This window comes from Pinus tabuliformis, chromosome 4_2 (assembly GCF_031772625.1).
Source record: "Pinus tabuliformis cultivar Carrire ecotype Pingquan chromosome 4_2, CPIR1, whole genome shotgun sequence".
NCBI classification, from domain to species: Eukaryota; Viridiplantae; Streptophyta; class Pinopsida; order Pinales; family Pinaceae; genus Pinus; species Pinus tabuliformis.
The window spans coordinates 830,938,050-830,960,871 of NC_142304.1; the positions used below are offsets into that span (position 1 = coordinate 830,938,050).

General features: G+C 36.9%; 1 protein-coding gene across 2 annotated transcripts in view; it reads right to left on the bottom strand.

Annotated features, from left to right (window-relative positions):
* The window catches only part of LOC149172254 (uncharacterized), a 39,178-nt gene that overhangs the window by 11,456 nt on the left and 4,900 nt on the right, over nucleotides 1-22,822 (bottom strand). Inside the window, exon 2 of one of the 2 annotated variants that reach the window (XM_089424277.1) lies at nucleotides 178-273. The exons of the other annotated variant lie outside the window; for it this stretch is intronic. Coding sequence (XP_089280403.1) covers nucleotides 178-273 — 96 coding nt within the window. The remainder of the gene's footprint in view (nucleotides 1-177; nucleotides 274-22,822) is intronic. 2 annotated transcript variants of the gene reach the window in all.

Below are 22,822 nucleotides of genomic sequence, written 5' to 3' on the forward strand. Positions count from 1 at the left end.
CAAGAGGTCATGGAGTGGGGGTAAAAGAGAATTTAAAACAAGCAACAAACCATTAGATCACTTTCATTTGAACACGACTTCTGGTAACCAACAAGACTAAAATCAGGAACTGTCAATTCTATCATGACTAGGATATACCAACAGTTAATACTACTATTAAGAGGAATAGAACGTAACTGCAGCCACATTCTTCAGAATAAAGAACCCTGGTAGGTTTTCCTTCAACCATTCTGCAAGATTGTAACACATATTCTCTCCAATCTGATTTGATGCCTGTGAACAAGAAGCAATGAAAATTTAAAATCAAGTTCTCCAGTCTGATGCAATCATTTGATGCCATTCTGTAAAGCACAGTAAAAGAAGGAACATTGTCAGAAAACTCACCTTTCCATCATGACATTAAAGTTCTGACCTATAATTCTGAATCTATCATAATGAACTTATTTTAATTTGAGGCCTCAACTATCCTCTCTAAACATCCTATGAACAAATTGATAGCAGTCAAAAGAAAAGTGATGAATGAAATGCATACACCAGAAAAAAACCAATTAAAAACAGCAAACTAGCTCAATTATATGCAGAAAATTCTTACACCAGACTTACACATATTTAATGTCACAGATATTGCAGCGTTCCAAATAGTCTATGCAGATCTAGAACAACTTATGGTGGGATAGCTAGAGTAGGAAGTAATGAGTCCACTGGTGACTGGGCTCAAACCTACAGTAGGATGCACAGGAAAGATGCAATTACACTACACAGGAAGGGGACAACAAGGTCCTCTTTGCTCAAAACCTGAAAAAACATATGATGTAAATTTGGACATATATTTAAGTTCCTAGTGGAAGCCCAAGGCCAAGGCCCAACTAGAGAACACATTAGACTTGTACATCAAAAATTTTCCTAAGTTGAAGTCCTAAAAAGGGAAAATTAAGGAATGAAATTTATTTTTACGTCTAGAAACCCTGATGAATCTTACTAGTCCTTAATATGTAAACTGTAAAATATTGGTGATATTTTTGTAAAAATATTCAAATTTCAAAGGATTTTATATTGTTTCTATAAAGTTTGGCAATTTTCAAGGTTAAGTAATTTTAACCTCTAGAATTTGGGTGATTATTTTTACAAAAATGGAAATTAGTGAATCCCTTTTTGGGAAAAAGCATGGAAAATTAGCCCAAGGGTGAAATTTAGCCCCTAAAATTTTCCCTGGTATTAAAGTAAGTTTTTAAGTGACAACAATATAAAAGTATGAAATATAATATAAACTATAAAGTGACTGGAATATTGACTTGCCTAGGAGAGAGGGAGGTTATGACACAACAAGAGAGGAAATGGATGTGAGATGAAAAAGTAAATCGTTGACTTTGCCAATTGTCAAACTCCCATACACACCCCCAAACATAGAATTGATTAGTGAAAATGCACTCCATTTAAAGTGAGAAATCTGAACACCTTCGATGCTGCAACATATGTATATCAGGATTGATGTTCCTCCTCTTCATGCATGCTGAGTAACCTTATAATATAATAGTTGTTAAATGGTGGCTAGGCTGGTGTTTATGGAGTACCATAAATCGCACAAGCACCTGGTTGTCATATCAATAATTCATGTCTTGAAGGATTATTAATAAGAAGCGGAAACCCATCATAGCTGATGTTACTGCTTGCTACAAGAGAAGCAAAGGTTATATAGTTCACTTCTGAACTAGAAGTGATTATCATGGTGAAAAAATAATTCAAAATTTGAAGAGTTGAGGAAGGATTTGGCTGATCAAAATGCCTTAGGAAAAAGAAATGGTAGCTGCACCTTTGGGAGTAATTTCAACACTTTTCTATTTGCAAAATACATTTTAAATTTACAGAAAAATATTTACAAAAATTGTACAAAGAAAAGATGAAAGGGTATATATACTGGGGATCATATCCTCTTCCTCAAAGCAACAAGAGCTAAAAGAAAGTCAAAATACTCAGCTAGGTCCTATTATCACACAAACTCACACTTATTGTAACGAACAAAGTCCAACAAAGCTCAAGTGGGATCGGAGAGAAACTAAGAGGGGGCCACTGTTACCTCACCAACCTTCTACACTTCAAGTAGGCTCTCCTCCAACTCAAGGGGGGTTTCCCTAGCCTAAGGTTGCTAGGGTTAAGGCAATGAATATTAACGTGATATGAAGAGTAAACCCAAAAAAATAGTTTTAAAAGAATTTAGAATATGAGAAGTCATGGGAGGACCAAAGAATAGTGTATTTTCATTAGGCATATAGGATCAACTAGGTCTCTTGAAGAAGGTAAAGAAAGGATATTGAGCTAAGGTTGTCCACTACTAACCTTAAGAGATCCTCCTATAGGGTGATAACTAAGGTTGTCCACTACTAACCCTAGAAGATCCTCCTATGTCCTTTAACAAGGTTTTAAGACAATATCAAGGGAAGGTTCTCCACTAGAAACCTTCCTAGGGTTTACAAGATAGGATCTATTCAAGAAAAATACAAGGAAAAAGCACCTTCACCACTTGAGAAGCACATTTGCACTTAATACCTCCAATAAATGAATTCACAAAGACTTGAAAAGGCCACTTAATACGTACATCAATGTTCATCCATAAAACCTAGCCATGAATCATCCACCAAACTTGAGAAAGCATCCACAATTAGTCTCCTCAATAAGGGTGCCTTAGTCTTCCATCCAAAGCACAAATTCAAAACAAAAGTACTCCAACAAATTTCAGAAATTTCAAACTTGTTAAGGATTTCTCCCCCAATCCAACCATGAGAAAATGAGAGGGAGTGCATCTCTATTTATAGAGGAGATGCTCAACTTCCTTTGCATTAAAATATTAATTTCTTAGACTAAAAACCCCTAGTCTAGCATATGGAGGGTCAAAAGACCCTCTTCATCAATTAACTAATCTAAAATACACAAAAAGTGAGTTTTTCATGCCACATGTTCAATGATTTGCACCCAAAACCCCTCACAAAGAGGGACACTTCCACAAATGATGGAATCAAAGGGCTTCATTGTGTAGCATCCAGCTTCCAAATGCCCTTGAAGGTGGCAGTGTCCAGCCTCCAAAGGCCCTTCCAAATGTAGATGCCCCACCCATGCTTCACCATGTGCTGATGTGTCCCCTTAGAATCTCTCCAAAGTGAGCCTATCGACATCAAGAATCTTCAAATGACCCAAACCTTCTCCACCTTAATTTCATGAACCATGTATGAAGCAACCTGAAATTTATTTAATTATCCCCTCAATATCAGCTCCACAATCAAGAAATCCAAAGGTCAACCCTAACCTTCAATATAGGTCAGTCCAGTCAATTTTTTTTAAAGTGTACAGTGACATTAAAGCCCATATCAGGTCAGCAAGGTCAAAACTTTGTTTCAGTTTGGCCCAATTCAATCCTACATTTTTTACATGTGCACCTTGAACTACATTAGAGCTACTCTGAAATACCTCACACAGGAGCGTATTATAAAGCAATGGAGTATTGTCCTGGACGGTGCTAATCTCCAGTGGTTTCACGTTGTAGTTTCTGCCTCATGTGAGCTATCCAATCACCATGAATCTCAACCAGACCAAGAAAAAGCCAGCCAGGCCCAATTTCCCTCAGATTTCTGTTCACTTCCTTCAATCAGCACACTAGGGCACAGTCACAGTCAGGGTGACTAGGGCACAGTCAAAGAGAACAAAAAAAAACTTATTTGCAATCAATGTCAACAGATGCTCAAAAAATACTCAGCTTAGGAAACAAAGATATGCAATCTATTACAATTCCACGACAAAGTACTTTAACAATTACTTGAAAATATTTGCAAAATATCTAACATATAACACAAATCAAATAATTCAAGCAATGACGATCAATTTCAATAGATGCAAAATATTCTAGCAATTAAATTTCTAGAGATCCAAATATTTTAAAAAACCATGAAATTTAAATGCTAATCAATTCACAATCCTAAAATTAAAATGGTTTATGCTTAGTGACCCAAATCTAGGGAAAAATTCCACCTTCCTATAGTCAATCTTTAGATACAAAAAATTTATGTATGTTTGACTATGGAGAAGTTAAAATGCTTTATACCACCAAAGTTTTCTTTAGATTTTTCCCTTAACACACAAAAAGAACACCAAGAAGGAACTATAGATTAACAATTTAATTAGCCCTTAGGAAAAAATTTCGATGTGCTAAGTTTTATGAAGCAAGACTAATGTGGTAAATGATTAATAAAGATTTTTTTTTTATGCGACCAAAACAAATCAAAATGGTTTAACAATTTTTAAAAAAATTTAATGGGGCAGAGGCCGCATAAAAAAATTAAAATCTTTTAATGCAAAAAATTACTTTTGATTTAAATTTTTTAGAAAGTCTCAAAGTCACATGAAAAATAAAAATGGAAATGAAGCCTTTTTTATTTTTAGGGTTTTTGATTTATATTTTTTATTTTCAATAAAAAATCCAAATCAAAACAAATTAAAATGAAATTTAAAAATACAAAAAAGGTCTAGGTCAAAAATAAAAAAGAATTAATTTTATATTTATTTTAAATAAAGAAAATCAAAACAAATAAAAACAAAAATGAAAGCTCATAAAAAAAGATCGAACTATCTAAAAGAAACCTAAACTAAATGAAGTCAAAACAAATTAAAACAATACAAAACAAAGGCAAGTCGACTCTCATTTGGTTGTGCAGTGCAAGACAGCGGGAGAGAAAACGGTGACAGCAGCGACAAGGAGAGGAACAGGGATGGTGGCAGCAAGGAGATTCGAAGAGGCAGCGACAGAGCAGTGTGGGAATATAGCGAGGGCTTACAAGGTTTAGGCAGTGAGAAACACGCGCGGAGGGAAGAAGGCATGCGAGAATGAGGCAGATATCGGGCAGTGAGGGAGCACATAGAAGGGAAAGGGGATAGGGTGCGATGGCAGTGTTTGAGGATGGACTGACAGTGAGGAGGGTTTGGAAAGGCTGCGGATAGGTAGATGGAGCTCGAGCAACAAGTAGCAAGAGAGAAACGACAAGGGGGCAGATGCAAAATTTATTGTAGGTTGAAGGAGCTGCGAAGAGGGAGGCTACAACAACGTATGGCAAATAAATAAATAAATTGAAATCTCCCAGAGAAGAGAAAAACGCAGCAAGAGAGAGGAATAAACCCTATGCAACAAACAAATCCAAGCAATTTCTGTTGGAAAACTACAGGCAACGAAAAAACTGTAGCCCAAAACTCAAGATGAACCCAGAAAAACGAATTTCATAGCAATGCATTTTTATGCTTCAGATTTATCAATGAAACCCTTATAAGATTTTTTCCAGAATAAGAACAACAACAACAATAACAATAACAAAAATCCAAACCCTTGGACTGCAAAAATAATGCCCCTGCAAAAATTGTTTTGAGACTAGATCTTACCCTCCAGGGCATAAGATCTGGCTTCAAATCAAACTTCACCTTCAAATCTACAACTTGTAACTGAAACAAAAAACACCTAGAACCCAGATATACAAAAAACAAATAAAACCCCAAAAACCCAAGTCAGAAAAAAACAAAAAAAAATTACAGATCTATGCACAGGAATGGCAGATCTATTAGATCTTAGGAGAGTGAGTTCAACTCCGCTCTCAGATCTGATAATCTACGGCTCTCAACAGTCAGATTCATCAACTTCGCACATAGAAAATTTAATTGATAAATTTTAAAGGAGGTGCTTAGCCCAAAACCCTTCATGTCTCACCAATAAAAATCTTATGATAAGCTCGGGATTAAATTAAGTTGGGCTCTTCAGAAAACACAGATCGGGAGTTGGCTGGTCCAACTGAAAACTTCCCCTAACGCCCGAGGATCTAAAAAACAAGACTTTCCTACAAAACTCAATTCAGCCATCAAAATAGAGCGAGAAAATAATAATAAAATTCAGATAAATAGAGATACCTGCTATTACATTCAAAATTTAAATTATCACTTAAACCCCAACGACTGAGCAAGATACCTGTACTCAAATCACTCTTCAGAAGCTATTATCAATGGCTAAAAAAAATTACGCATAAAAAAACGACACATCTTACAGTATTTCCATGAAGAGTAACACTAGCAAAGATTAACCCCAAGGTCTTTCTTTATTATTCAAAAAAGATTACACGAGAGCTTTTTGCTTAGCACACGACTCAAAGATCGGATGGATCAACTGACAAACGACCTCCTATTTAAAGATAAATCCTCCAACAGCGAGTTCAAGTGATCCTCATTAAAGCAATCTCGACCGTTGATGAGGATTAAAATTTCTTTTAATCTCATCCATCGAAATATTAGATTCATGAGAAAATTCAAATTTTTCAATTAAATGCATTTTAATTAACTCAAAAGTAAAAAAATTTGAGTTAATTTCCTAAAAAAATTGACTTTGAAATAAACCCCAGGGACCAAAGGCTTAAAATTTAGCAAAATAATTAATTTACCTTAGTCCCGAGACCTTTTAAAATTTGATTTTTAAGGAACGACGAATTTTGCCTTTGAAGAATTTAAATTTACCTAAAACTTAGAATTAATTAAATTTCTGGCTTAGGATTTTAATTAATTTTTTGCCAAAAAATTTAATTAATTAACCTATGAGAGGATAATTTATTTTTCCAACTCTCAAGACACTTTATATCATGATTTTCATATTTTTTACATCATAAGGGAGAAAATTAGTTTGTGATAGACCCTCACAAACTACCCATTTCTGCGACACAAATATAATCCAGCAAACCAAGCAATTTGTAATAAAATAACCTAACCAAATAGTTAGGATTATTCCCAAATCACTTTTACATAGACTCGATCTATAACACTAGGACTCGCCTAAGATCCCAGTGACAAGATACATTCTGGCTTTGGGGTGAGACTGAAGGAAAACTCTGCCGACCATTCGAGAATGAATCAGTGAGACAAAAAACCTCCCAGAATGTATATCATCACCAGAAAAGTAGGTTTACCTAGGCCATTACATACATGACACAGTTCTGCTGAGATTAATTACATCATTTACATGCAGAATAGATTTACAACTTTACATTATAACATGATAATCAGGCTGATGATGATAGTTGAACGGTATGGACACATCGATCAGGTGCTATCCCTTTTGCAAAAAAATGGGGTGTACTGCTATGGGTCGTTGACACGTAATGGTCAACAGGCAGAAGTAAAGGTCTAACAATGCTTCCTATTTTTGCCTTGACCCTGATCATTATCACTTCCAGTTTCCTATTTATCCATGTTACCCACAATTTGTCAAGCACAAAATTGTGCCTAAAAGAAGCATCCAGGGTACACAATGATGATGAAAGAGTAGGTACATTCACCAAAAAAATTTGACAGGAGCTATTTTAACTACAAGGTACAAAGTTGAATATGAACACTACATATCTCCTCAAACGAATGGTCAAACAGGATTGGTCAACAAATGCTTAGAAACCTAATTGAGATGCTTTGCTTCTGAAAAGCCACACCAATGGACACAATGGCTTCTTCTTGCAGAACGGTGGTATGAAACCACTTATCCTAGAGAGACCAAATTAACACCATGTCAAACTGTTTATGACAAAAACCCTTGTCAACGACATCCTATGTGACCAAGCATATCCAAGGTTCATGCAGTAGATAGAACACTTCAAACCAAAGAAGCCATCATCTGTACCCTCAAGGACAACTTGGTTGTGGCCTGAGTTACCAGGATCCACATATGGATCCATCAGTGTTTTGAAAAACTAGGATCTAGATAAAAGAAGGAAATGGCAGGTACAAACAATATAAATATATTTTTATAACTCCTAAAAATAAAATTTACATCAAAATAAATAAATATATATAGCATAATTAGGATATAACTCTTATAGATACTTATAATTAATATTGTTAAGATTTAAAACATAACTTATATATAATTGAACAAGGAAGCAATTGAGTTCGGACTTAAACCAAGCACACAAGATATCTCAAGAGACCCCCTCTATATATATATATATATATATATATATATATATATTTGTTATCAAAATCGGACCGGTCATCGAACTGGTAGACCCCCTGAACCAGAAACCGTTAAAAAACAGACCAAAAAACTGGTCTACCAAAAACACATAAAATATTCAAATTTTAAAGAAAACCACATATATTCATGTGCATCCATATGAATCCAAACCATTTATACATAAATAAGCAGAAGTTTTCATTTATAGAGCATGAGTGCACATAACCAAAATAACACCAAGTGCAATCCATATTTGAACAGAAAATACATCAAAAAACAAGAACTAGATGGCCTATTGCATCCAAAAAAAAACCATGATACAACAAATATCTACATATCATCAAAATATTTGCCTATATTGGAATCTTCGTTATGAATATCACCCACTAAGCATTAGAATAAGATAAAAATGCTTAGCATGTCAATCAAGATTTTGTTTATGGGTACATTTTTAGTAGGATCACAATAGAGGATTTCAACAAACAATGTCACTAACATCAAGGTACATAGAGGGATTGGTGTTCTTGATTAAATGCTAGTTCAATACCCTCATACATGACAAAATCCAATGGAAACATTACGATCCCCCCAATCCTGAAATCCTGAAAAACTGTTAAGTCTGTTGGATTTTGAGTAAGATCTAAAATTCTACTTTCTCCATATGAAATCCAATGAGGTTAGAACCTCTCTCAAACATCCCAAGTCATTTCATGGTATGTTAAAAATTTAAGTAAAAGGATGAAAATGAAAGATAAAGAAGAATGTCACTTTTAATTTATGATTTTAATATTACCATGAATTGCATAGCAATATTAGGACCATAGGTTTGAATATTAAGCACCTAGATCCTACTATAGGCTAGTACCCAACCAAGACAAAAATTAAAAGAAAAACAAGCCCCACTTGTTGCATTCTACACGGCTTTACTGAACTAGTACCGAACTGGATGGTTCGGTGAAAATGACGAGTTTGGTATCGAACTGGCTGGTTCCATTACAAAACTGGACGGTTTGGTACCGAACCAGCCAAAATGGTTCAAGTCACAAATTCGAACCGGTTGTTGCCTCAAAACGGTCGAATCGGTGGGTTCAAATTGGTTCGCTCTAGTCCTAATAACATTGATAATTAATAAACATAACTTACAAGGGAAGTAGGAACGGGAGGGGTTATCATTTGCCCCGACGAAGAAATAGAGATACAATTTGCATGGGGTTTAAGGAGTGCCACTAACAACCAAGTTGAATTTTTAGCCTTGTGGCAAGGGTTAGAATTGGCTATTTCAAGGAGAGTTCGGCAATTAATGGTGTTTGGAGATTCGATGATAGTCATCCAACAGGTGTGGAAGCTCAAAGAGAATTATAATCAGGCTCAATCTTTAATTCTGCAACGAATAAGCTTGCAAATAGCAAAGTTTGAGGTGGTCGAGTTCTATCATGTCAAGAGACATCTCAACTCAAAGGTGGATGCATTAGCAAATAAAGGAGTGTCCTTAGAACAAGGTATATTGTCCCACAACGAAAGAAGCATTGAGTATAAACCTTTACCATGAAAATCACAAACATAAATCAGAGTTCAAGAGTATTGAAAGTTTTAAATAGTGTTAGAAGAGGAATAATTTGGTTGGCGGTCCAACAACCTTATGTCAGGCCGCAACATAGTTTTTCGATCCCTCAATTTCTCTCTTTAGTGTTTCAGATCCTCTATTATGCTTGTTTTTGGGTCTGTATGCACACTTGGCCTCCCCATGCGATCACATTCAAGGTCTAAGACAAATGGATGTTTGATCAAACACTTAATAAATGTGGGGGAAAGTTGGGAACCGTTATTTGCATATCAGAGAAGCAGCATACACACCCAGAGTACATGGCTTTAATGGCGAGGGAGGTAAGTAACAGTGATAATAATTATGAATTTGATTGTTTGGTTAGGAGAATGTACAAGGCATTCTGTCACATTAAAAATGGTGTGAGAAGTGATGACCTGGTGGGGGTAGGCACATTTGGTTATAAGGCGAGGTTGCTATTCACCAGCGCATCTGGAATTCGACTCTAGCTCTTCAAAGTCTCTACAGGAAAGAAGGTTTTGTTGAAAAATGTAACTAGTTTTGGTCTTCATAATTGTCAATGTACTCATGTCATTATGTATATCTTATGTTACAAGAAAAAGAGGAAAGAAAAATATTATTTTAAGCATGGGTTTCATGCTCCATTTTGTTGGTCAACTAGGTCAAGCATGTTCTTCATGCTTCTAGGGTTTGTCAATTCAAAAGAATATTTTTCTTGAGTCAAAAGAGTCTTTATCATTTGTATAAGACCCTGTTGGGCAAGTTGTAACATGTAAAAGATATTGTTTTGAGTCTAGAAAGTCAATATAAGCCTCCAAGCACAAGTCGTCCCAGACAATAAAAAATCGGCCTAGAAGAGGCTATTCGACCTCCTTAGGTTGCCAGTTGGTATATATAAGAGCAGCTTCAACCTCATTAGCACACACTTCGATCTACAAACAAGACAAGTTCGATCTAAAGTAAGGTATAAGAAGAAAGGAAGAGCGAAGATCTAGGAGAAGGGAGCATCTCAAGAAGAAAACGAATTTATGAATTTTTTTGTCATATTCTCTCACAAGTGTGAAGAATCGAGGGTTTACGTTGTTGTTGCAGGGCCAAGATTGTAGACCTAGTTGCAAGTCTGAAAATTTGTTGCAAGAAGGTCAAGACTTGAAGCCAAAAAGTCTAGAAGCAAAGGAGCAAGCTAAAACAAAGGAGACCTCAATTTGATCTCTTCTACCCACACATGTGGTGTTAGGGTTTCTATAGAAGGGCCAAGAGTCGCAGGTCAAGATTGCAGATCTCTGGGCCGATGTTAAGATTTGAAGTAGGTTGAAGCAGATTTGACTCATGTTGACTTGGTTGAATTTTGACCTAATTGGAAGAGATGCTTAGAAGACTGACTTGGTGCTTGGAGGAGGACTTGATCTAGGGTTTTGGGTCTTGGTTTTCTCATCTGATCGGATTCTATAAGAAGAGAAGAAGTTATTTTGGGTTTTCCCCTTGGAGGGGTTTTGCCTTGGCTTGGAGCCTACATCTTGTGTAATTTGTCTTTATTGTTCATGCTCTTGATAATTGTTTGATGAAAAGAACATAACTAAGAATATAAAGAAGCTAATATAAGATCACAAACTTTTATCAAGGATAAGTAGAATTGTTTTAATAAGTTGCCTAGTAGATTCTCCAACATGATATTAGAGCAAAGGTGAAGAAGAGAAGGCAGCTTGGTGATCATCTTGTTGACATAAGAAGAGATTGCTTGTCTAAGGGAATCATTTGCAAAAGGATACAAGGAAAGAAGAAGACCTATTGGCCTAGACGGAAGATTACTACAAGCTTTCGTTGAAGAACTCACCATCTTAAGAAGTATCAAGCTCTTGTTGAAGGCTCTTTGGTGCATTCCATCATCTTGAAATAAGAGGAAGCATCAAAGAATCTTGGGATCATCATTCTCTCATTAAAAGCAGTGTGAAGACACTATTGTTGAAGGGATCCTAGAAGTCATCATTCTAGGGTATCTTTGAAGTCTCTTTGAAGGTCTTGAAAGCATCAAGATAGTTGGAAACATCATCAAGAAGGAGGACTCTTGGTTGACAAGTAAGTATCATATTGTCTTCTATGTCTCAACCTATAGATCATATGGCTACATTTTGTAAGGAAAGCAACAAGTTCGTTGGATCAGCAAACTTCCTAGCATGGAAGAAGAGAATTGACTTGGCACTCATAGAAAATGAAGTCATGGAATATGTTCTTGGTGAAGTTGTTGTACCAAACAAAGAGAAGACTCAAGAGTTAGCAAAATACAAGAAGGGAGAAGTGAGGGCACAAAGGATCATTGTTGAATTCATTAAGGATCATCTTTTTCCTTTTGTTGTTGATTGAAGACATCTAAAGCTATGTATGATAAGTTGGTGAAATTGTACTCTATAAGTACATCAGGTCAAAAGATATCCTTGAGGAATCAATTATATAGAATAAGGAAGTCAAAGGATGAAGACATGGCCAATTATCTTATAAAGATATCTCAAATAAGAAAAAAATTGCAAGGGCTAAGGGAAGTTGTTTCCAATTCAGAAATGACTACTTGTGTATTAAACGCTTTGCCACCGAACTGGAGCAATTTTGCAACTAGTATCTACTCAAAAAAGGATACTACTCATTTTGATGAGTTATGGGCTCAATGTATCTTAAAAGAAACTAGGATAAAGGCAAAGGATGACACTGAATCAAATGAAAAGTCTCAAGCCTTTATTGCAAGGTCCAAGAAGAAGAAGAAAGGGAAGTTTGGAAAGTCCAAGGGAAAACAAGATACATCCAAGATTCAATGCTTTGGATGCAATGAGTATGGACATTTTAAGAGAATTGTTCAAACAAGAAGAACAACAAAAGGAAGGAGTGAAGCTCACATTGCTAAGGAAAACAGAGAACTTGAGAAAAAGTCGAAAGGAGAAGATCCCAAGGATCTTTACTATTAAAGGAAGCTCTATCTCTATTAGGTCCTTTATGCAATTTGTCTTTCTTTTATTAAGTAGAAAGTAGAGTAGCAAGCATTGTTGCATTGTCTAAAAGAGTCTTGGGTTTTGTAAAAGTGTGGCATCATAGAAGGAAGCATATGATAGTAGAAGAATTAGAGTCTACATAATCAATTTGCTTTGAAAGGAATCATCTAGCTTAAAAGAATGGAAATATTGGGACCATATTGCATATTATAGTTCATCCAAGCATTTTCTAACATATTGTTAGAGGTAGTCATCTTGCAGGAAGCATCAATTAAAGATCCTCCTATGAGAACTATCATTTAGGAAGGTTCTTGGAAGAAGCATTATTACTGGTAAATATATTCCATCTAGTATGGAATAATACTTTTGAAGGATGAAGGAATGTAGATGGTTGAGTTGCAGTGTGAAAGGCATAATTAAAGTCTTTCTCCTCTTGGGAAAAGAAACATATCTTTGATAAGTATAAGAAGCAAGCTCGTTCAAAAGATGGATAGATGGTTGTATGGATGCAAAGGTATGCATGTTTTAAGTAACTCTTCTCTAGGGTAGGGTTCATATCTACAAGAATCTTGCAGAAAAAGTTGGTTATAAAAGTGTGCTCGATAAGTCTTCCATGTGATTACTCGATGCTTGAAAGAAGAAGTCTAGTATATTTTGAAATAGCTAAAGATCAAGACTCTTCCACAAGATAGCATGGCATAAACACTATGATATTGATCAACATTAAGTATGATCTCCGGAAGAAAGAAAGGGAGTTAATATTGACAACTCCAAGGAAGATATTATAGCCTGTTGATTAGATCATTCCATGGGCACCTTGATTAAAAGAAAATGTATGGAGAAAGACTCGTGTACGATATGGAGATGGATCATACAAAATAATGTTGATCTCAAAGGCTTCAAGTAAGCTAATACTTTGATGAAAGGGCCATCATGATAAGGTAAGTCTAATATTAATATTTTCATATTGGTTATATGGTTGACATATTGTTTTGCTACCTGGAAGGTTATGGCAAAAATTCATAATGACAGTTGAGGCAAGTTCAATTGTTGGTGTTGAACTCAATTCAAAGAACATATGAATTGAGTGAATGGTCTTGGTAATCCTTTAAGGATTAAGTAGTCAAGAATCAAGATGTTTACATCATCATCTTGGAATTAAAAGGTAGCAATATAAGAAGGTAGCCTGATATTTTTGTAACAAACAAAAGATCACTTTCATGTTTAGCGGGAGTTATGATTAGCTCTATTTTGATAAGGCTCGAGATAATGCCTCCATTGATGATGACTAGAGGAAAGTGATGTGTAAGTTTGATGGCATGAACCATGTCACAAGAATAAACGAAGAGGATGACTCCATAACATCAAGACAGAAAGAAGCTCAATATGATGAGATGCAAAAGAAAAGAGGAGCCATGCAGCTACTACTTGAAGATCTCCATGAGGAACTGGTAGCTGACACAATTATGAAGACAAGCTAAAAGGCTTGTGGTTATGACTTCCCAATTGAAAGGAAGTGAAAGAACCTCCTCTATGCTTTAGAGGGAGTAAAAATTCTCCTTAAATGTTTAAGAAGGAGCAAGGATCTATTCCCTGATCAAGTGGGAATGAGGATATCCTCTTTGGTTGAGAGGGAGTGATGTTAGACATCATATTCTCTTCTTCATGTGTCATGCACTAGGCCAAGACTAACAGTGGTACATCTAAGTGAAGGCCATGGAGGGAGAATGGTGGACAGAGGATTGAATAAGCATTTGAGATTAATATTCCTTAAGGATATAGAACCCAATATAGGAAGTAGTCTTATTGACCAACACTCTTTAAGGATTGGACAATATCCAAGACAAGAGCGGTCAAAGAGGACCAATATTCTTTGAGGATTGGGAATCCAAGATAAGAATAGTCCTAAAAATCCGGATTGGGTATGTACCTTGAGAGGTAGGGTGGTATCTCATGTAAAGCCTCCAACATTATGCTCTGATATAAGAAGAGTTTGTCAAGTTAAGGCCTTACTATGTTGACAATGTTGGTTATGATGTTGATGCTTAAGATGGCTTATCAATCCAACTCTTCTTATGAGAACTCTTCAGTTTGAGAATATCCTTGTACCAGTTGTACAATTATGAATACCTCCCCAGTTAAGAGGGAGTGTTGGAAAATGTAACTAGTTTTGATCTTCATAATTGTCAATGTACTCATGTCATTATGTATATATTATGTTACAACTTACAAGGTAAACAAAACAAAACAAAATAAAGCATGGCTTTTATGCTCCATTTTGTTGGTCCACTAGGTCAAGCATGTTCTTCATGCTTCTAGGGTTTGTCAAGTCAAAAGAATATTTTTCCTTAGTCAAAAGAGTCTTTATCATTTGTATAAGACCCTATTGGGCAAGTTGTAACATGTAAAGATATTGTTTTGAGTGTAGAAACTCAATATAAGCCTCCAAGCACAAGTCCGCCCAGTCAGTGACAAGTCGGCCTAGAAGAGGCCATTCAACCTCCTCATATTGGTATATATAAGAGCAATTTCGACCTCCTTAGCACGCAATTTGATCTGCAAACAAGACAAGTTCAATTTGAAGCAAGGTATAAGAAGAAAGCAAGAGAGAAGGTCTAAGAGAAGGGAGCATCTCAAGAAGAAACCAATTTTTATATTATTTTGGTCATACTCTCTCACACGTGTGAAGAATCATGGGTTTTTGTTGTTGTCGCAGGGCCAAGATAGCAGAACTAATTACAGGTCTAAAATTTTGTTCCAAGAAGGTCAAGACTTGAAGGCAAAAAGTCTAGAAAGCAAAGGAGCAAACTAAAATGAAGGAAAGAGACCTAAATTTGATCTCTTCTACCCACACGTGTGGTGTTAGGGTTTCTACAGAAGGGCTGAGAGTTGCAGGCCGAGATTGCAGATCCAAGATATGGGTCGAAATTAAGATTTGAAGCAGGTTGAAGAAGATTTGACTCTTGTTGACTTGTTTGATCTTTGACCTAATTGGAAGAGATTCTTAGAAAGCTAACTTGGTGCTTGGAGGACTTGGTCTAGGATTTTGGGTCTTGGTTTTTTCATTTGATCAGATTCTATAAGAAGAGAAGTTCTTTTGGGTTTTCCCCTTGGAGGGATTTTGCCCTAGCTTAGAGCCTACTTCTTGTGTCATTTGTCTTTATTGTTCATGCTCTTGATCACTGTTTGATGAAGAGAACATAACTAAGAATATAAATAAGCTAATATAAGATCACAAACTTTTATCAAGGATAAGGAGAATTGTTTTAATAAGCTACCCTTGTAGATTCTCCAATAGGTTTGTTGCATTGGTGCCCATATGAAGAGGTTGTCTGGCTCTGAGAAAGAAGAATTCAGTCAACACTTGGATTACCTCACAGCAACAATGGAACACATTTTGTCTTTGCTACCTAAGCAAGGGGAAATGGGGAATGTAGAGGTCCAAACTCTTTTGGCCCTTGTAAATCAAAAATAGGTTTGTTACAGATCAAGATGGATAGATTGCAAGTGAATTACGACCTCCTGAATCTCTGCCTTGCCAGATTAGAATCTTTATATGGGCATAGTGCAACAGTAGTTAGTGGGGATGAGGATATGAGAGTGTTGGTTGAGGCACAGCAAAGCACGGCTACGGAATGGAAAATGAAGGAAGCTGAGATGGCGACAAAGATATTGGTTACAACTCCTCTGCATCCAGGGCAGGGTGACGAAGGAAATGAGTCAGTCAAACATGAACCTAGTCTGAATGTCGCAAGTTAGTTTACTACTAGTTTTAAATTATGTTGTGCAAATATATATTAGTTTTAGGAGTTCTTCGGAGGATATATAGGAAATGTCAACTTAGAGTTGCAATCTGTAGACAACGTGTTAGAATTACAAGCCTTTTTTGGACACTCTTGAATTCAATTGACGAAGATCTTGTAGCAGATGTAAAAGGTTCTGACCTTGAAACCAGATTGCTATCAATAGAAAAATCCTAACCGTTTCATTTAAAAGAATAATAATAAACATAACTTACATATAACTGAATGGGGATGCAATTGATTTTGGATGTAAACCAAGACCACGGAATACCTTGAGAGACTCCCTACTAACCGAGCCGCACAAAACTCAACAATCACTCAATTTACTATGCAATTGTTTCCCCGTGCGTATTTTGATACCTCATTGATTGGCCCCCTCTTGATCATATTTTCTATATGAAAGCACTTCCTCTAATTCTCTAATAGAGACACTTAAGATCAGCTCATGCAATTGAAATGAAGGATCTTTTCCCAGTTGTTAGAGATATAGCAAACATAATAGACATAATGGCAATTTTTGTGGACCAATCCTCAGTGGATTTGGATCCAAATTTGTGCCTGATTTGGGGATTCGCAGATCGAGCCCCTAGAACCAATGGATCCAATATTGCAAGTTATGTCACAAAATCAAATGAAATAACAAGTTGATTAGCATAGATCTTAATGTTCTTTTACTGAAGGGGATCAAGTGTTCCTTCACCTATAGCCTTATAAATAGTCATCACTCAAAGATAAAGTTCCCCAGAAGCTAGCTCCTAAGTTCTATGGTCCCTATCAAATCATACAATGCATTGATCAGGTCGTCTACAAACTACCCACTCCAAGATGCATCCAAAATTTCATGTGTCTAGTTTGAAGAAGGTTGTCGGATAAAATTGCAAAGTGTAGATGAAGTGAACAAAGTTCATTCTTCAGGTTAAATACTCCAAAAGACTTGAAATATAAGGATCTCCATTGAGATACAAGATTATATATTACAAAGTATGAATAAGAATGATTATACAATGAAAACAAGAGGCTTGTTTATATACCAAGCAAGTGTCTCTTCATGGAGAGTCGTGTCTCATTTAGGCATGACTCTTCATCCTAATTACTAATTAACTAGTAATTATTTATGGTTATTACCATTTACATTATTTTACATTATTTCCTATATATTTATTCATAACATTGCCTTCCTCCTCAAAAAGCTTTGTCCTCAAAGCTTGTCGATGAAAAGGGCTTGATCTCTTTTTCGGCTTTGAATGTCCTTCTCTCTCGAAACAATCATCTTCGTCGATACAAGCTGATATGATCTTCTAAGTGACAAACAAAATTGTCGCACTGAGAAGGGATCAGACCATCCTAAATTAATCTTCTGTGGAATATTCTGATCACTGCAATTTTGTAACGACTTGTCATCATAGGACTGGATTGATGTTATGTCATTATTCTCTAGAACATCAGTTTGTTTTTTCTGGTCTGAATGGTCCCAATAAGTAGCTTGGTTGATTTGTATATTCTCGTGATCTGGATGCCGATATGGAATTTTTTTGGTTTGACACTCCTTTATTAAGTGTGGAATTTTTTTGATTTACTTCAGGGGACGATGTTGCTGATTTTGTTACCAAACATTCACTTCGGGTGTTTATCATCCGAACTGCAACATCCAAGTGCGTCTTTTCTTCAACTTGCTTGTCTTCTTCCTGAGTTGTAACATTCACTGGATCGGTATCTGTTGTTTTGTCATCAACTTGAATTCCTACATTTGATGCTTCCTTCTCGATCAGTTGTTGTACCTTGTTTTCTAATGACTTCTTATCCTTCTTAAGTTTCTTAATTTGCGTCAGTAATTTTTCACTATTGTTTTTAAATCGAGAAACTTCTTCATTTTTGTCAACAATGATTTTGTCAATTTCATTTTGCATATTTTGTAATACTTTTTTACCTTCTTGAGAAATTACTTTTGAAATATCTGATATATCTTCTGGCGTTACTGAATTTGGTTTCAATGTAACATCTTGGAGTGTTATTTTCTTCTTCTTAATCTTGGAAACTCTTCCAAGAAAGCGTTAGCCGCCCAGCAACAACCAAATTCAAAGAATCCCAAGAAGTCATATCCTAAAAAGAATGGTCCTAAACCAAACAAGGGTCCTAAGCAATTTCAGCCCCAAAATGAAAAATCATTTCAACAAAATGATAAGACAAATAAAAACAAAGGGAAGAAGACTGATAGACATTGCAATTTTTGTAATCGAGATGGCCACTTAGAATCAAAATGCTTTAAGAAGATGGAAGCCTTGGAAGCAGCAATGAAGAAGCATAACATCCATTTGGGGCAATCTTCAACTTCAACTTCATCTTCAGGAATGGCACTTTCTGCATGTGGTTGTCAAGCATCTCGGTCTGGCTATGCATTAAATGTATCTTCTTCTTCTCATTCTCATGAGTGGCTCATTGATTCTGGAGCTTCTTATCACATGGCCAAAAACAAAGCCATGTTTTCTTCTTTAAATGATTGTAACACCAAAAATATATATGTTGGTGATGATAGATCTCTTAATGTTGTAGGGACTGGAACTGTTCATCTAGACAATGGTCAGTTTAATGATGTATTATGTGTTCCAACCTTATCCTGCAATCTTCTATCTATATATCAGATAACTCATTCAGGTGAAGGTAAAATCGTTGAATTTTCACCTCATGATGTTGTAATCAAGGACTTAAGAGATCCTAAACAGATTTTGGCTACTGGCATTGCTGATGATTCCACAAGGTTGTATAAGTTTCACAACTTTGGGTCATCAAATCTTCCCTTAGTATTTGTTGCTCATAATGATGAAGTGAGCAAACTTTGGCATGAGCGATTTGGTCACTTAAACTATCGCTCCCTTCAGCATCTATGTAAAGAAAATATGGTGACAGGTCTTCCTATGGTATCTTGCAGAGATGGTGTTTGTTTCGGATGTGTACTCGGAAAACATCATCGGGACAGTTTTGAAAAACATGCCTCTTGGCACGCCTCAGCCCCTTTACAGCTTGTGCATAGTGATTTATGTGGTCCACTTCCAGTTGTGTCATTCTCTGGTTGCAAGTATTTCTTAACTTTCATTGATGATTTCTCCAGACGCACTTGGGTATACTTCTTAAAACTCAAGAGTGAAGTATTTAACACTTTTTTGGCCTTCAAGGCCTTTGTTGAAAAACAATCTGGACATCAAATTCTTAAGTTAAGATCTGATAATGGCGGAGAATATGTTAAAAACACATTCATCAACTATTGCACTGAGAATGGAATTCAAATGCAACATACTATTCCATATACTCCACAACAAAATGGTGTAGCTGAAAGGAAGAATCGCACCTTAAAGGAAATGGCTAATTGTATGCTACAATCTAAAGGACTTGGTCTTAGTTTTTGGGCAGAAGCAATTAACTGTGCAAATTACATAATAAATCGCACTCCTACTAAGGCTTTAAAGAATATCACTCCAGAAGAAGCATGGAGCTCAATCAAACTAGATGTAAGTCATCGTGTTTTTGGAAGTGAAGCGTGGGCCCATATTCCAGATGAAAAGCATAAAGCTTTAGAACCTAAGAGTGAAAAATGTACTTTTGTTGGATATTCTAAAGATGTCAAAGGTTATAGACTTATTCCATTTAAGTCCAAAAATGTTATCATTAGAAGAGATGTAAAATTTGATGAAAATATATCGGCCTGCGAGCCTAGTCCGGCGGTTGTGCCACCTCTCCCTATCTCTTCTACTTTTGAAAACATTTCTTCTTCAGATGATGAAAGTGAGGATGACAATCCTCCCCCACCATCTCAGGATCCTCCTTCAGCTCCTGAGCTTCCAAAATGGGTTCGTGCTACTCGAGATGCAGCAGGTGATCTTGCCGGTGATCCTACAGATCAGCGACGTACACGTTCTCAGTTCGAGAGAGCCTGTTCTTTACTGGCTCAAGCTCCAGTAAATTATGATCCTGACACCTTTGCAGAAGCTTCAGGCCATCCAGATTGGGAAGCAGCTATGAATGAAGAATATCATTCATTATTGGCAAATGATACATGGGATCTTGTTCCTCTACCAAAGGGACGAAAACTTGTTAGATGCAAATGGGTTTACAGAACCAAGTATGGACCAAATAGGAAAGTTGATAAACATAAAGCTCGTCTTGTTGCTAAAGGTTTTTCACAAGTTGAAGGCATTGACTACACTGAAACCTTCTCCCCTGTTGCCAAAATGAACTCTATCCGCCTTGTTCTTTCCCTTGCTGCCTCTTTCAAATGGGAAGTCCATCGGATGGATGTTAAATCTGCCTTCTTGCATGGGGACTTGCATGAAGAAATCTATATGGAACAACCCATTGGCTTCATACAAACAGACTCCAACCTTGTATGTCGACTTAAGAAATCCCTTTATGGTCTCAAGCAAGCTCCTCAGGCTTGGTATGCCAAAATGGATAGCTTTCTTTTAGAATCTGGCTTTTCTAGGTGTCATTCTGACAATACTGTCTACACCAAGAAAGTGGGCAACTCTCTTATCATCCTTGTTCTTTATGTTGATGATCTTATCCTTACTGGTAGTGATACCAACCTTATAAACCATGTGAAGTCTAGCCTTAAAAGGAAATTTGAAATGACAGACTTAGGACACTTACACTATTTTCTCGGTCTTCAAGTCTTGCAATCCAAGGAGGGTATTTCCCTTTCCCAGTCCAAGTATGCTTGTGATATTCTACGTCATTTGCACATGGAAGACTGTAAGCCAGCCCCTTCTCCCTTTCAGTCTGGAGTCAAACTTTCAGTCACTTGTAATTCTCCTAAAGTTGATGCTACCTTATACCGTCAACTTGTAGGAAAACTTTTGTATCTAACCCATACTCGTCCTGACCTTTCCTTTGTTGTTGGCCTTGTTGCTCGGTTCATGCAAAACCCCCGTGAAAGTCATTGGAAAGCAGCTAAAAGAATACTTCGTTATGTTCGAGGTACAGTTCAGTTTGGGATTCATTACAGTGCCGAAGTAGCTCCTCTATTGGTTGGTTTCACTGGTTCCGATTGGGCTGGTGACCCTGATGATCGGAAGTCTACTGTCGGTTATGTGTTCACTCTTGGTTCAGGACCTATTACATGGGCTTGTAAGAAACAAGCTGCCATTTCTCTTTCATCAGCAGAAGCAGAGTATCGTGGTGCCGTAGAAGCTAGTAAGGAAGCCTTGTGGCTTCGTCAGATCCTGTCAGAGTTTGGCTTTCAGCAGCAGCATCCTACTACACTTTGGTGTGATAATCAAAGTGCCATTCAGCTATGCAAAGATCCAGTCCAACATCAGCGCAGCAAACACATTGAACTGCACATGCACTTCATCAGAAAGCTCATTCACGACCATGTTCTTGAAGTGCAATATTGTTCAACAAATGATCAAGTTGCAGACATCTTCACAAAGGCTCTCACAGAGGCGAAGTTCACTAAACTTCGATTTATGGTTGGAGTTCAAGAAGTTGTCACTAAGGGGGGATAGGTTCTAGTGCCTCCTTCCTTCTCCTATTGTGTCACATTTGTAAATCCTTCAATCCTATCCCAAGTTGTTCTTAAGGGGGGATGTTAGGATATTTCGACACATAGGAAATAGTTAAGTACAACTTGGTCTAGTGTAGAGTTAGGTATAGAATTAGGTAAAGTGTGTTTCTTTACCGTTGTACATTTTGTAACTTACAATCCGACGGTCACGATATGTAGTGATCCGACGGTTCACTCTCTCCTCGGTATTACCGACACTTGATCCGTGGCTTGACACCCGATTGGTCCATGAATTCTATTTAAAGCGCATGGAGGGTCATTTGTAGGGTAATCCGTGCATGAGAGAAACATATGTAAATTTTCATTCTTTTATTAATAAATTGCCTGAAGTGGCCGCGTTGGCTCAAGCCGTGGACTGTTTCCCTCTTTGAGGGTTTTAACCACGTCAAAATACTGGTGTATTGATCTGCGATCTGGTTGTGAGCGGTGTCCTTTTGGTGTTCTGTCTGAGGAACTTACCCTGTAAATTCCTACATAAATGGGGAGACATCCAATGGTTTACTATTCTAACACTCTCTGTTAAAATTGGCAACTAGGGCCAAACTCCATGTGGGTCATCTTATATATGGCAGCTGAGATATGAATTTATTTGTATTTCTTGACAATTTGTCAAGGTAGGCCAGCAAGCATAATAGTGTTTTACACCCCCAGCTTATCCTCAACGTGGCATATAAGAAGAGGAGACCTTGAGGCATTAGCACACTCATCTCACCATCTCATTCCTCTCTCTCCTAGTCTCTTGGGTATGCATAGGAGGAGGAAGGGCACTCACACATGGGAGAAGGAAGGACGCAGGTCTGTTTTAGGGCAGCATTGACCTAGGGCTGACCGTGGAGCAGCAGGACTGTTTTATGCATGCGTTGACCAGCGTGGAGGCTTTCTTGACTGCGGTTTGGGTTGGGCAGC